The 14,203-nt window shown below is 39.1% G+C and overlaps 2 protein-coding genes across 2 annotated transcripts; one reads left to right on the top strand and one right to left on the bottom strand.

Annotated features, from left to right (window-relative positions):
* Window positions 1-1,053: 1,053 nt before the first annotated feature.
* Window positions 1,054-4,772, bottom strand: gfi1b (growth factor independent 1B transcription repressor). Its single transcript, XM_030065514.1, has 7 exons — window positions 4,617-4,772; window positions 4,168-4,268; window positions 3,572-3,751; window positions 3,216-3,445; window positions 2,497-2,634; window positions 2,218-2,383; window positions 1,054-1,682 (listed from the first exon to the last, which is right to left on the bottom strand). The coding sequence occupies exons 2-7, from the start codon at window positions 4,259-4,261 to the stop codon at window positions 1,504-1,506; spliced, it is 987 nt and encodes a 328-aa protein (XP_029921374.1). The 5' UTR covers window positions 4,262-4,268; window positions 4,617-4,772; the 3' UTR covers window positions 1,054-1,503.
* Window positions 4,773-8,249: 3,477 nt separating this feature from the next.
* Window positions 8,250-13,040, top strand: ssna1 (Sjogren syndrome nuclear autoantigen 1). The gene is made up of 3 exons (XM_030064644.1): window positions 8,250-8,575; window positions 11,316-11,515; window positions 12,758-13,040. The coding sequence occupies exons 1-3, from the start codon at window positions 8,524-8,526 to the stop codon at window positions 12,854-12,856; spliced, it is 351 nt and encodes a 116-aa protein (XP_029920504.1). The 5' UTR covers window positions 8,250-8,523; the 3' UTR covers window positions 12,857-13,040.
* The last annotated feature ends 1,163 nt before the right edge of the window (window positions 13,041-14,203 follow it).

The following is a 14,203-nucleotide window of genomic DNA, read 5'->3' as shown; positions in this document are numbered from 1 at the left end:
CTTGTGTTTAATATCATTCCTTCTTTCGCTTTATAGATCACATGATGCCAGCGCACAACAACTCATGTAAAAACATTTCATAAGGAACTGACTTCCAGAACATCAACTTAATACGCTGGTGGAAGTAACTACATTTAAACTAGGGCTGCCACAAACAATTATTCTGATAATCGACACGACACCGATTATTTTTGCGATTCCTCAATTAATCGGATCATACGTAAATTGCAGATTATTGCGTCAGCATGCAGCTTCTATTGTTTTACCATGATTCGCTTCCTTCCATCTTGAAGTGTTTAAGTTATGTCCTAACTAAAAATAAAGGCAATTAAGATGGTAATTCAATTGAACTTTTAATGAACTTTGCAATAATAACATTAAATAAAAAAAAATTGGGGCTTGACTCCAATAATTTAACAATATGTTAAGTTATTAATTTAATATAACAATAATTTAACAATTATTAATTTAACAATATGTTAAATTATTATTATTTTAAAAATGTAAATTACTTCTCAAACAGACCTAACAATTCAGCTACCAATGAATGAGCAGTAGTATGCATGCGATAACAAAGATTGCAAAATAAGCCAAAGTGATACCTCTTCTCTGAATAGACAAGCTAAGCCAGTGTGCTGCTGGTAGCCAGTGACAATAGAGCGGAGTGGCAACTCTTCGCTTTGTTACACAATCCATGTCAGTGTGCTGCCGTAGTCTGGAAATCTTTGCCTTTGCCAGACATACGTTCATATTCCACACAAAACAGCATTTTATTCAAATTATGTAAAATTCCGCGATATTCCACATTAAAAACAGATTCCGTTTTATCTGGCTAACTCCGCGATTCCGTCCGCAGTTCCATGATCGTGGAAATTATCGGTCCCTACCACTGTCATGAAAAATAGCGGCGCAACTTGGTGGGCGTTATCCTGGTAATTTCTCTGTGTTAGAAATACAAAGTGTAGCGTGTGAACGGGTTGAAATGCGTGTGTCTCACGCCCAATGTGTGAGACCTGAGAGCCCTGAAAATGCTCCCAAACTGTGGAGCGCCGCTGACTCCGATGAGCTGTGCTGCGCATGTGCGTCAAGGACAGAAGGCAAACATGACAGCAGAAGGTTCAGCGGCAGATTCGAGCGAAAAACAAATCTTAAAAAAAAAAAAAAAAAGATTAAGTCGATTACTAAATTAGTCGCCGACTATTTTGATTGTTGACGTCGTCGCGATTAATCGATTAATCGTGGCAGCCCTAATTTAAACCAACTTTAAAAAAAAAAAAAAAAAAAAAAATTAATTGCTTTGAATTAGCTTTTTGCTGGGGTTAAATTGCCTTCTCTCAAAATTTCACAGTTTATTTTATTCATTACAATCACCTCAAAAGATCCTGTACAGCCAATAACAATATCAATATCAGTGAATCACTTTGGCACAGTTTCGGCTCTTGTAATAAATATCCTCTTTTAAGGTTGTTTTTGGTTTCTGCTGCTGGTGTCACGCTGTCATCTTCACTTCAGTCCATGCTGGCTCTCATGGTGCCTGCGGAGATCCACCTTGCGTTGGAAGCCCTTGGAACAAATCTCACAGCCAAAGGGTTTGAAACCTGTGTGTTTCCTGCTGTGGGTAATGAGGTTGGAGCTCTGACTGAAGGCTTTACCACACACTTGGCATTTGTGGGGCTTTTCACCTACAAAATAAAACACACACACACACACACACACACACAAAAAACACAATGAAGTTATTTTACACCATGATTTAACTTTTTGATGCCTTTGCTTGCTCCTATAAAATCTGCCTATGCCTCAGCTGTACCAAATATGGTGCATGGAGCGTCTTCACCATAAAGATAAAGATAGAATTGATGTCCAGGGGCAAAGAATCAAGCCATTGTTCAGATTCATTGACAACAAACGCAGACTGCATAGAGTTCCTATTACAGAGGGCTCCGCAAAGCAGGAAAACCAGGTATGCAAATCCACAGAACATTTGTTTAAGTTTCTTTTTCTGATTTATCAGCAGTTATATTACTCTTCGAAACCTGGCACACCTGGAAAGCCGGTGAGCACAGCAAGAGACGCTGAACGACACAGACATCTTTAGGTATCTTGCGCCCTGATCTTTAGGTTAGTTGGTTACTTTTAACACGTATTTGCTCGCTATAGTTCCTTCAGTGTCGTGAAATATGCCAGCCCACTGGGTCTGTGTGTGCTGTGACTCACCGGTGTGAATGTATGTGTGTTTCTTCATGTCAGATTTCTGGTGGAACCTCTTGCCGCAGTACTGGCAGGGGTAAGGCCTCGTGTCTGAGTGGATGAGCAGGTGGGTGGAGAGAGTGGAGGAGCGCTTGAATGTTTTCCCGCACATCTTGCACTCGAAACTTTTTTCCTGATCAGAGACAAAGTGCAAAATCAGTATCACTTACTGTTCATGAAAAAGTTACAGTTCATTCATTTATTGAGTTATTATGTATTCAGTTATTAATAGATTAGTTGCCGTACCTGAGAGTGGACGTTCATGTGTTGTTCCAGACTGACTGCGTGGCCGAATGTTTTCCGACAGATGCTGCACCCAAAGGGTCTAGTCCCGCTGTGGGACCTCCTGACGTGCACCTCAAGTCCATGAGGGGTGGAGAACACCTACAGTAGAATCACAGTCAATCGATGGAGTCCACACAATAAGCAACAGCTGAAGGCCTACCATTTCAGAGCTGGGAAAACCTCACACCTCCAAAATGTCTCTGTAACTTTTTGACCACTGTGCATTTTCTGATTTTGTCCAAAGAGGTTTTGAAAGGGTTTAAAAAAAAACCCTGAGGAATGTAAAATCCCTTTAACCCATCGAGGAACGTCTTATCCTTCAACTAGACTACAGTTACAAAATGAAAATCAACAAAATCGGAGTTATGAAGTCTATAACAGCAGCACGACGCAATTTGTTGGATGCTCTTGGTATCATCAGTGGCCTGAGAAAGCCCTATTAAAATCAGAATCCAAACACCCGCCAGGCAAGGTGGTATAAGACTAGGAATCTGGTTTAATGAGTTGCAAAAGAGAGAGGAAGAGAAAGAGGAGAGCACACAGACGTGCAGACATTATGTACAAACAGCTGGAGGAAACAACCTGCACAACATGCAATATACAAAACACAAGGTTCAGACATTTTCCCAGTAGGTGGGGAGGATTGATGTGGTTCAGTCAAAAACCAACATGACGCCCACCTTATCGCAGGTGATGCAGTGGTAGGTGTTGGACGAGGGCGAGTAGTGCGTGCTGCAGTCCAGAGGCTGCTGGGTTTGCGGGCCGCGACTGATGCGAGCTCCGTACAGATTGCTGGCGTGCTGCAGGACAGTCGGGCTGAAACTCATCTGGCGGAGCTCGTAGGAGGAAGGCACGGGCTCCCAGGCGTACGTGGGCTTGTAGTAGGGGGGGAATTCTCCAACGTGAGGATCTGATGGTTCACACAAACACACAGGATTTTAAATTAACCTCAGCTACTACGAGTTAAATGCCCAGTGGAGAAAGGTGAAGATTGTAGGGCCTGAAGACTGTGATATATATTCAAGTGGGCGCTCACCAGATAAGTAATATGGCTGTGTTGGGGCCACCGGGGGTCTGGTCGGCTCTGGGTGGACAGGTAAGGGGCATTTGAGCTCCTCCTCCTCCTTGTCAAAGGTGAAGGAGTCCGGGTTGGAGGGCTGCCCCACAGACTCAGGACTCTGTGGAGAGTCTGCACTCTGAACCTCTGATGGGACTTCTGCAAAAAAAAAAAAAAAAAAAAAAAAAAAGGTTTGATTAGCAGTATAACAACACAAAGTATCTAAAAAAAAACAAAAACAAAAGAAAACAAAAGAAATAATTTTCCTTGGAAACCATGCTTTACAAATAAGAAATAAACATTAAAGTACCAGATTAGGGCTGAATTAGCTGGTTTTGAGCCTAAAATCAATTAGGTAGGCCATCAAGTATGTAATATTATAAAACATTAAACATTTCAGTCTGTCAGATTAGTTAATGCGCTACAAATAATGCTCGCTGACAGGCCTAATTTAACTGTCCCAGCCGGCGCTGTAACTTCTCCTCACACAGCTGAGGTCATTTTTAAAGATTTTTTTTTGTGGTTGTTTTTAGGTTTTTTAGTTTAGTTTAGTTTTGCTTTTTGTTTTGTCTTACCTGCATGTATCGGGGCCTTCGGTTCGTCGTCATATGCTCGGTGCACGTTATAAGATGCGCACCGTTTGTTTTTCACCAGAAATGACCGTGGCATGGCAGGCCTACAGACAAAAAAATAAATAAATAATAATAATAATAATAATAATAAATAATAATAATAAGTTAAATTAGTAACTGTAACTAACATTCAGAGGTAATTACAAAATCTGTCAGCGACCTAAAACTGGTAAATTTAGTTTTAGTGAGAAGTCAGGTATGATACTAGACTAATTAAAACTTTTTCATTTCATATTCATAACTCCTTAAGATTTGCGAAAAGCACCTTGGGTTTTTAAGCGCTATAGGCTACTGGTAACGCAGTTTATTTAGCTGACAGGCCACTTCTATCCAAAAGTTTCACCCCGGTTAAAAGTGACAGGCAACAGCAGGACGCACGATGTGACACTCACCGGTAATTTGACGAGCTGTAGTCTTAATTAAAACGCGTGACAAACTCCAAAATCTGCCCGAGAGGTGACTGAGCCCACTCGATGGAAATGTGTGACAAAATCCTTTCCCACAAGTCAAAAAACCAAACCACTGTAAACCATCACACTTGTTGCTCTGTCTTTTTTTCTCCCCTCCCTGATTTTCAATCAGATAATTTCGCGTTGGAATCTGACTGTGGTTTCAGCCAATGAGAAGGCCAACTAGCAGGTGGAAATTTGCATAGAAAAACACACGGCTTTTGCTGCCTGCGGAGCAGTTAGAGAAGATGTAGCCTAATCTTCTGGTGGAAAAAAAGTAAAGAAAAAAGTTTAAAGTCATAGGCTACGTCAGCATTTAAGTTGAGGCAGAAGCCAGGCCTGCTTATTTTTGACAATATGTTGGCCATTTTATTTGAGCGTTTAATCTTTCCATTAACTTTGCTGTCGATAAACTGTGGGGAAAATATTGATTTAAAAAAATAATAAGCAAGCAAGCGACCAAAAAATAAATAAATAAATAAAAAAGTCAGAGACAGTTTGAATTAGTTTTCCAACTTGCAATGTTTGATTTACAGGATTGACTGTAGTCCAGACGCTGCGTAAGACTGTGATGTGTGGGGGAATTAAATAACTATAGGAGCATATAGACTTCACCACCTCCATAGATACACACACCGAACCAGTCTTGGAGATTAACAGTGTTGACTCACTGCGTCTGCAGGCCTTATTTAACACAGACTATTAATATTCATTAGTTCAAGACAGATTTCCTCCGAGGCTGTTCACGGTGAAAAACTGTGTTCCTGCTGCGGACGGAGACAGTCGTGATGTGAAAGTGACTCTTCAGCTCTAACATCTGATTTCACTGAGCTCTTTAAAAAGTTTAACATAAAAAAAAAAAAACATCCCTGACATGCAGCATCAGAAGTATCTGTCGTCTTGTCAAACTCTGCAGAGCAAACCGAGCCACAGCGCTGCAGCCAGAGGAGATCCAACAGCGACACCTTGTGGCCGCTGGCAGATCCTGCAGGGGCGAAATTCTTCGGCCACTATCAATCCTCAAAGAAAAGATTAAATCCTAATCCTAATCCCGGTTCCCAATCAAGATTGAGTTGTCAGTAAGGGAAACTTTTGCTGGATATTGACAATGAATAGGACACTAACTTCGTGCCTTGATGATGATGATGATGATGATGATGATGATGATACTACTAAGCCTACTACTATACTACTAGCCTATTACTACTACTAATAATAATAATAATAACAATAATAATACTAACAACAACAACAACAACAACAACAACAACAATAATGATAATAATAATAATAATATTGTTGCATCTGTGGAGCCAAAGACACGACTAGTGTCTGCATTATGGGGAACATAAGTTTGGATTTCATCCCCAGATGAATGAATGAATGAATGAATGAATGAATCAACTTTATGTTAGGTGGAACTTCAGGGCGACCTTTATTGACATAAAAAGGAATTATTTTTTATCCACTGACCCTTGTTCATTCATTCATTCGTTCATTCATTCATTCAGAAATGTCGGCCTTGAGCGTCTAAATGACAGCTGTACTCCACCAATTGTTTGATGAGTGACGATTTGCATAACCTAAAATAAAAAAGTATTCATTCGTCTGATACAGTCAAAGAAGAATTTGTCTTAGGCTATATCGGCTTTCAGGCGCACAATCAAACTATTAAAGTTGATTTTACAAACCACAGTCCTCTTTAATCCATTACACAGGGTGAAGATGTGAGTTTTGACCCAGCAGTTCAAACAAGAACAGATGATTTACCTTAACAAATGGACACCAAAAGACCAAAAGAAGGTCCGGCGACAGAAATGTGGTTGTGGATTATGAACCATGTCTGCAGCATAGCCTATATGAAACAAAAACTCTGACATCCAGGAATAGAATAGAATAGAATAGAATAGAGTAGAATGGCGGTTGAGTTTGTCCAACTAACTGAGAAAATCAGAGCCATATATAAGGGTTAATATCAGCCGCAATCAGTTTAGACTTATGATAATGGGAGTCAAAATGAATAAAATAAATAAAACCTAATATTTCAGCAGGCTAATTGTATTTCTAATGAGACTTTCCTCATTAAGCAAAAATGGTTAGTATAGCCTATAATTTCACCTGGACTATGAGATAAAATGATTTGGCTATGTTATGTTTAATGTTTAAAAAAGCAACTCACTGTAAATAATATATAGACCTACATAATCTATCTGCAGTATATCACTGCATGATAAATAAACCTGGAAGCAGCGCTGTTATAAATGGTCAGTGTTTTGATGAGCTTTTTTCCTCCAAGTATGCTATGGGATAAACTTTGATTTTTATGAATATGCATTTTTTTTTTCCTCATGGACTGTTGGCTTATTTTAGGCTATTTTACTCCTCAGTGTTTTTATATTTTTAAATGTTTATTGATGTTTTACAGCTTTGGTAATAGGCTATATTCTGTTAGGGATGGGGTTCTCAGCATTAAAATCTAAATAACTATAGAAAAAAAAAACATGCAAATCTGTGTCAGTCAGACTTGATAATCAGTCAACTTTGCTAAACGATGCGGTGGAAATACTCATTATTCTCCGCTAATGTTATATTAACTCATTATCTCCAAAACGAGGCGGGACCTCTGACCGGTTGGTTGAGTTTTGGCCGCTAGAGGGCGACACGATCCGCTCCCTGCGTGTCTCCATCAGTTTACAGCGGCTCCTGTTCAGCATGGGTTTGCACAGTTTCAGTGAAAATACGTAAAAATATGTAAAATATGAGTTAATTGTTAAAGCACTCTCACAGACATTAGTCCTTACTGTAATGTTGTAGCCTACTTCGATATATCTGGATGCCCCCCCCCCCCCCCCCCCCCCCCTTTCTTTCTTTCTTTCTTTTTCTTTTCTTTTTTTTAAAACAAAACAAAACAAAACAAAACAAAACAAAAACAAAACAAAAACAAATAGATATCATTTATTCCTTGTACTTATTTTTTTACTCTTTACTTGACATAGCATCATATCTGTTTACTTAGCCTACCTGCTTACTACTACTACAACTACTACTACTAATAATAATAATATTAATAATAATATTGAGGACGATTTAAACTGAAGATGACACACACTATATATCAGTATTTTAATTGTATAATATATTATATGTGTACATCTTCCTCTCTCTGCTCTCTCTATATATGTATTGGATAGACAGATAGACAGACAGACAAATTCATAGATATGTACATGTATATAAAATATTATTATATTATTATTATAAAATGTGAAAAAAAAACACAAGGATCATCAGATATTTTCAGAACATCATAGACTCGAAGAAGATACCCTGCTTGTTATCCTTTCACAACAACAACAACAACAACAACAACAATAATAATAATAATAATAATAATAATGTCGCCATTGTAGTCATTGTAGCCAATTATTATTATTATTATTATTATTATTATTATTATTATTATTATTATTATATCCGTAGTAGGAGTAGTACATGGATGTATAAAGATAGGGATAGTAATTGTTTATTTCAGGATATTGACGCATGACTGTCGGTCGCCTGATGATGACGACTAGCTGAGGGCGGAAGTTGTGAGTGTGGCGGAAGGCGGGTCAGTTCAGTTGTCTCGGAGACTCATCATGTCGGCGGACTGTTGAAGCTCTTTACTGTCAGGAAGGATCGAGCTGTGTGTGTGTGTTTGTGTGTGTGTTGGCTCCGCAGCGGTAACACGGTGTCAGTGGGTCAGTGTGTGTGTGTGTGAGGCTGAGTGTGTGAACGAGTCGAGAGCACAGGCAGTCCGGACGGTGTGTGTGTATGTTTGTGTGTGAGTGTGTGTGTGTGAGGCGGCGACATGACACAACAAGGAGCAGCGCTGCAGACCTACAACAACGAGCTGGTCAAATGTGAGCCTCTCTTTGATTATCACACATTCATGCCTCTTGTGTGCGCGTGTGTGCGTGCGCGTGCTTTATTCAGCTTTTAACCTCTTAGCTCCTGTGGTGCCTGGGCAGCATGACACTGCACAATCTGATTAACACAGAGATTATGTCTATTCCCTGCCTGGAAATCAGTCTGTCATCCCTCCTCACACAGCAGCAGAGAGCGAGATTTTTCCCCCTAGGATGACAGAGGATAGATAGATGGGGAATTATGGAAATATTCCAAGTTGGAAACCATCCCTGGGAATTAACAGGAATATATGGTAATCAGCAGGAATTAACTGGAGTTTTGGGGTCATTTATACAAACTACAAACATAAGTGTAAACATTTTGTTTAGATAAAAATATCTGTACCCCAGTAATATCATAAACACTTAGTTGCAGGGGGCGCGGTGTCAGTAGCCCTGCAGTAACTAGTGTGCTGTGTGCATGGGATTAAGGAATGCACAGTGCAGATTAAAAAATCAACTGAATTGGCATTCAGTCTGTTGTTTTAACCAAGATCATGCTGCAAGATGTTTTTTTTTTTCCAACTACGTTTAAGTTCCCTGTTACAGGCTATCCTGCAATCTTGCAAATTTCAAGTTTAATCCCATATATTCCTGGTAATTCCAATGGAAAGTTTTCAACTTTGAAAATTCGTGAAATTTTGCAACCCGACTTGATAGCGATACGATATATGATGTGATAGTGGGTTCACACTTATTTGAAGTTTTGACAGTGAAAATTGAGCATTCTTCAAAAAACAGCATATCAGTACCAACTGGATGTAAAAAAATGTAGTTACTTCACCAAGTATTGTACTGATCAGAACAGACCAATCACTTTTCTGAGGCTAACCCTAACCTTAAATTTGATATCGCCCTTATGATTTCCTTCTGAGATATCAGTATCATGCATTTTCATATCTTGATCACGATATGATAATGATATAATGTTCAGCCCTAATAGGTTGATAAATGTTTTCTTGTGTTGCAGCAGGAAGTTTTCCAGATGTTGCACAGAAACAATAGTACACTACACCAAATCAACACTAGGAGAGAGAAATATATATTTTTAGAAAAATTGTTTAACACAAGTAGCAAAATAAATTAAAGTGCATCAAGGAGGGCACCGTTTAGAAGTGCAGCACACGTTTTGCAGGTACACAGTGTGATGCTGCACAGTCTTATCAAGTCTGGATTGGGATATAAATGTTGTCATTTTAATCTCCCTGTTCTCATAAAGCAGTGCAGGTGGATCATGGATGTGTGTGTGTGTCTGCAGATGTAAAATATCCCATTTCAAAATATCTCATTTTTGGGCAGCCGTAGTAAACTCAGAGCTTATCAGATCAATAAATTACCGCTGTAGTTTTGGTTGTATCTCCTTTCGTATCTCCTCTGGCTTTTATCTTTCATCTCTTGTTTGTAAATTTCTCTTCATCCCACCGGCTTAACAAACCCTGACTTCAGATTTGACCGCCTCATCTCAAGAGCAATGGAAGAGGATCTTTGAAACATGATAGTTTAAGTTATTATTAGCACAGATTAAGCTAAAACATAAAAACGAAAAAACATACAATATTAACGAATATCTGTGCAGGAGAGGTTGAAGAAACCCAGCCGGGCTTATTATAGTCATGAGGAGTACTAAGACTATTTTTGACCGAGCGCAGTGATTAAGTGTTTAAGAAGGCTGTCTGATCAGTGAGGTGACAGAAGAAGGTGGTAATGCTCATGAAAGGAAAAAAAATGCATAAAAGTAGAATATACAAATGATATACAGTGTGTTTAAAACATACAGGCTATTAATAAGTGAGCTTTAAAGGTCCACACCAGTGATTTTGCATGTTTAGCCTAATATCTACTAAATGTATGTACTTGTTGTTTTTCTGCTTTTCTCAAAGCAAGCAGTCATATCTTATCTTTTTCTTGTCTTATCTTATCTCTTATCAATGTCAAAATTAGCCTTCAAACGTTCTTCACACCAGTATTTCATCACCGTAATAAAGTCCTCTGCATCAGTTTTCCTAAAAGCACTGTTGTGTTTTGATGGCTTGATTTTGGGTGGAGTGATACGCTCCCTCCGCCAGGGAAAATAGTCCCCAGAGAAACGTTTGCTTTCCACAGCCGGGCATCGGTTCTGTGGCTTATGCCTGTTGAGGACTTTGTTAGTCTCAGAGGCAGAACATTATAAAGTGGGTGTTTCAACCTAAAATTCAAATTTGAAAATGGAGGGATTTTAATTATTATCTGTGTAAAATCATCATGTTGCCCTGCTCTAGTTCAGACGGTGTGTAGTCCCCGGGTGTGGGAGTTAATCAGTGTCTCTCTCTCTTACACACACACACACACACACACTCCTCCATTTCTGTGCAAAATGATCTGATTCAGCAAATTCTGAGGGAGGAGACCTCCGTGTAAGAACAAACACACGCAAACACACACTTATGCAAAATGAGTGCAGCAGTAGAATAAATTGAAATTCCTCAGTAATCAGTAGTGAGCAGAGCCTGAGTGTGTACAGAAGCAATAAAAATTCCAGTGATGCTGCAGTATAAAAAAGCACTTGATGGAGTAATAAACAGAAAAAACAACAATGTGAGCATATACTGTCTTTATTTACATAGATTTGACTGCTGTCGGCTGTCAGTCTAAATCAGTTTTACCAGTGAAACAAGCAGCAGCGTCTGAGATGTAGTGGCTGTGCTCTGTCTGCCAGGCATTGAGGAGCTGTGCTCGAAGCGTGAGGAGCTGAACCGTCAGATCCAGCAGGAGGAGCAGGAGAAGGCTCGCCTGCAGCACGACATCGCCGTCCTGACGGAGAAACTGAGCCGGGTCAACGAGAGCCTGGCTCAGAGGCTCACGGCACGCGACACGTTCGACCGCACCATCGCCGAGACAGAGGCTGCCTACATGAAGGTTTTTACTCTCACTTTCTTGAGTCATGTTTTTATAGACAACAGCGATTCTGTAAAAAAAAACAAAAACAAACAAACCTAACTTTTCTTGGGTTTTCTCACCTCAAATTTCACTGGTTTTCTCACTGGGTGACAGCTCCCAACTTGGATGAATGATGGCCTAGAAATTTATAATGTTTGACACTTGACGACTCAATTTATAACAACTAAATGTATAAACATGGGACCTTTTACACAGAGGTGTCGCAGGAGGATAAATGCCAGTTTACGTCATAAAATTATCATCGTTATTCCCCCACCTGCTATGACTCCGTGGAATAATTAATTGCTGTAATTAATTGCTGTAAATGCAGTTAAAATGGGGTTTGTTGCAGTGCAGTGTTAACATTTTTGGGACAGAAGTGAATGAAATGATGCCTTTTTGTGGCCCTCGGGCTGCAGATGCAGAGTGGTGAGCAGTTCAATTAAAGAATGATTTTTTTAAAAAAAAAAAATCGAACTAATTATAAGTGGAGGCCTAGAAAGGCCCTGGAAGCTTTGCAGTGTTTCACAGAAGAAGAGAGGTTGTTCACCATGTACTCATAACAGAGACGTTTTGTTTCATCAGTGGTTTGTACTCAAGTAGATGACGTGCCGCCGCCATGTCCATCAGGTTCATCCTGTGTGTTGACACTGAACTCCGACTCATCGCCTAATTATTGTCAACAACCACCCCAAAGCTTAATTTATTAAAAACAACAAAGAAGTGCTCAGACCCTCTTTTTTTTTTTTTTTTTTTTTTTTTTTAAATCCTCCTCTCCATATGATCAAGTAGAGGTGTATATAGTCTGGTATTGTTCTTCATGTCCTTGTTTGTTATCTTTTCTGCTGCCTTTCGGGATTCACCCTCTTCCTTTGCATTTTTGAAACTTTTTTTTTTTTTTTTTGAGTCCGTGACTGATGGGACCCTATTCCACATGCACACACAGCAAATTTTCTGTCCATAGACCCATGAGTTGACATGTCTCTCAGGCCGTTTGATGTATTGACACTGAACTTTTCCAGAGGATGCATCGCATTGAGATGGGCGATTTTGCCTCTTGGACCAACAGCGTGAGCGTCAGGGTCCAGCTGCAGGATAAGCCTCTGACATGCTTGACGTTAATGCTTTAAACCCTAACCCTTCTGGATTTAGATGTTTTCTTATGTTACTGTTTTAACGTTTAGAGGTTAAGTGTCTTCGATTTGTTTCCTTCTCTCACAGATTCTGGAGAGTTCACAGACCCTTTTGAGTGTCCTGAAGAAGGAGGCAGGGAACCTCAGCAAAGCCACAGAGCCCAGAGCAAAGGACCACAGACCTTGAAGAAATGTTGAGCTCCATCTGAACCATTTGACCACCAAACACACCAGCGTTGACTCTGCACTTTTAATGCTGTTTATACCCCACTCTGGATTATCTGTAAGGTGTCCAATTTTGCATTTTACTGTCACATAGTTTCTCTTTTGTCTAAAGTTTGTTATTTCAATAAAGGTGTCTCTAAAGATTTCCTTGGCTCTTCACTCATTTGAATGACAATAGAGGCAGAATGCCAGATTAAATTACAATGCAGGCTATAATACATTTACCAGGCTGCAGCAATGCGTATTTCTCTGCTGATTTATCACTGGGTCTCTTGGAGCTATCCGTTTTAATGCTGTCATCTTTGATATGCAAATTGTGGGGAAAATGTAGGACAGTTCAGGTTTAGGTGGAAGCACACCGGTTAGAGGCAAATCCTCTGTACAAACACAAGCTTTTGTCTATTAGATAGCAGATTTCTGAGGGTTTTTAGTCACCATTTTCAACTGCGGGGCATTTTATTTATTGCTCATGCAGTGAGTTAACCCTATAAAGCCATTTGTATCATATATGATACACATTTTCAATTCTGTTTTTCGTTTTCAGTTTAATCAATACTTGACTAAAATACTGTTTTATACCTTTGAACACTTCCCCTGGTCACCCTGGACCATACCATTGGCACTTCAAGTACATATCATATATCATACACCAGAAAGGTCGTGTAATAACATATTTTTTGAATTTTTTTATATATATTTTGTTATAGGACTAAATAAAGGGTTCAATTTCAAAAAATTGGAATTTTCTGCCAATTATTTCATAGTTCAGGCTTTATAGGGTTAAGACTCATTTATCACCAAATCCCAAACACTGTTAGATGTCAACATTGGCCAAATAGTCCAGTAATTTTAGGCCAAAATTGGGGTCAACCTAGGACAAATTGCAAGAGAAGCAAACTCAACTGATTTTGTATCCTCAGTTTGTCCTGAGTGAGGGAAAAAAAAGTCCCAAGGAATCCCATTGGTGGAAAGTTTTGAAAATCACCTATATATGACCATATAATACCAAAAAACACCCTTTTTAACACACAGGGAAAGGGGTTAAAAAATAGACTTTCAGATATCTCTATAAAAATTCACAAGTTGATTACACACACAAAGACAAGAAAAAAAGTCTATTACAAGTTCTTTGAATTATTCTGTTTACACATGCATATCAAACATCTGATTTGATATGCGCTAATAAGGAATATAAGGAATAAATGACAGAAGAGACATTTAAACAGTGAATTAAAAGGTTACTATATATATAGTAACCTTGAATTAAAAGGTTACTATATAACAGTGAATTAAAAGGTTATTATGTATA

The sequence above is a fragment of the Myripristis murdjan genome, chromosome 12 (assembly GCF_902150065.1).
Source record: "Myripristis murdjan chromosome 12, fMyrMur1.1, whole genome shotgun sequence".
Lineage (NCBI taxonomy): Eukaryota > Metazoa > Chordata > Actinopteri > Holocentriformes > Holocentridae > Myripristis > Myripristis murdjan.
This window is presented reverse-complemented; position numbering and strand designations above follow the sequence as displayed.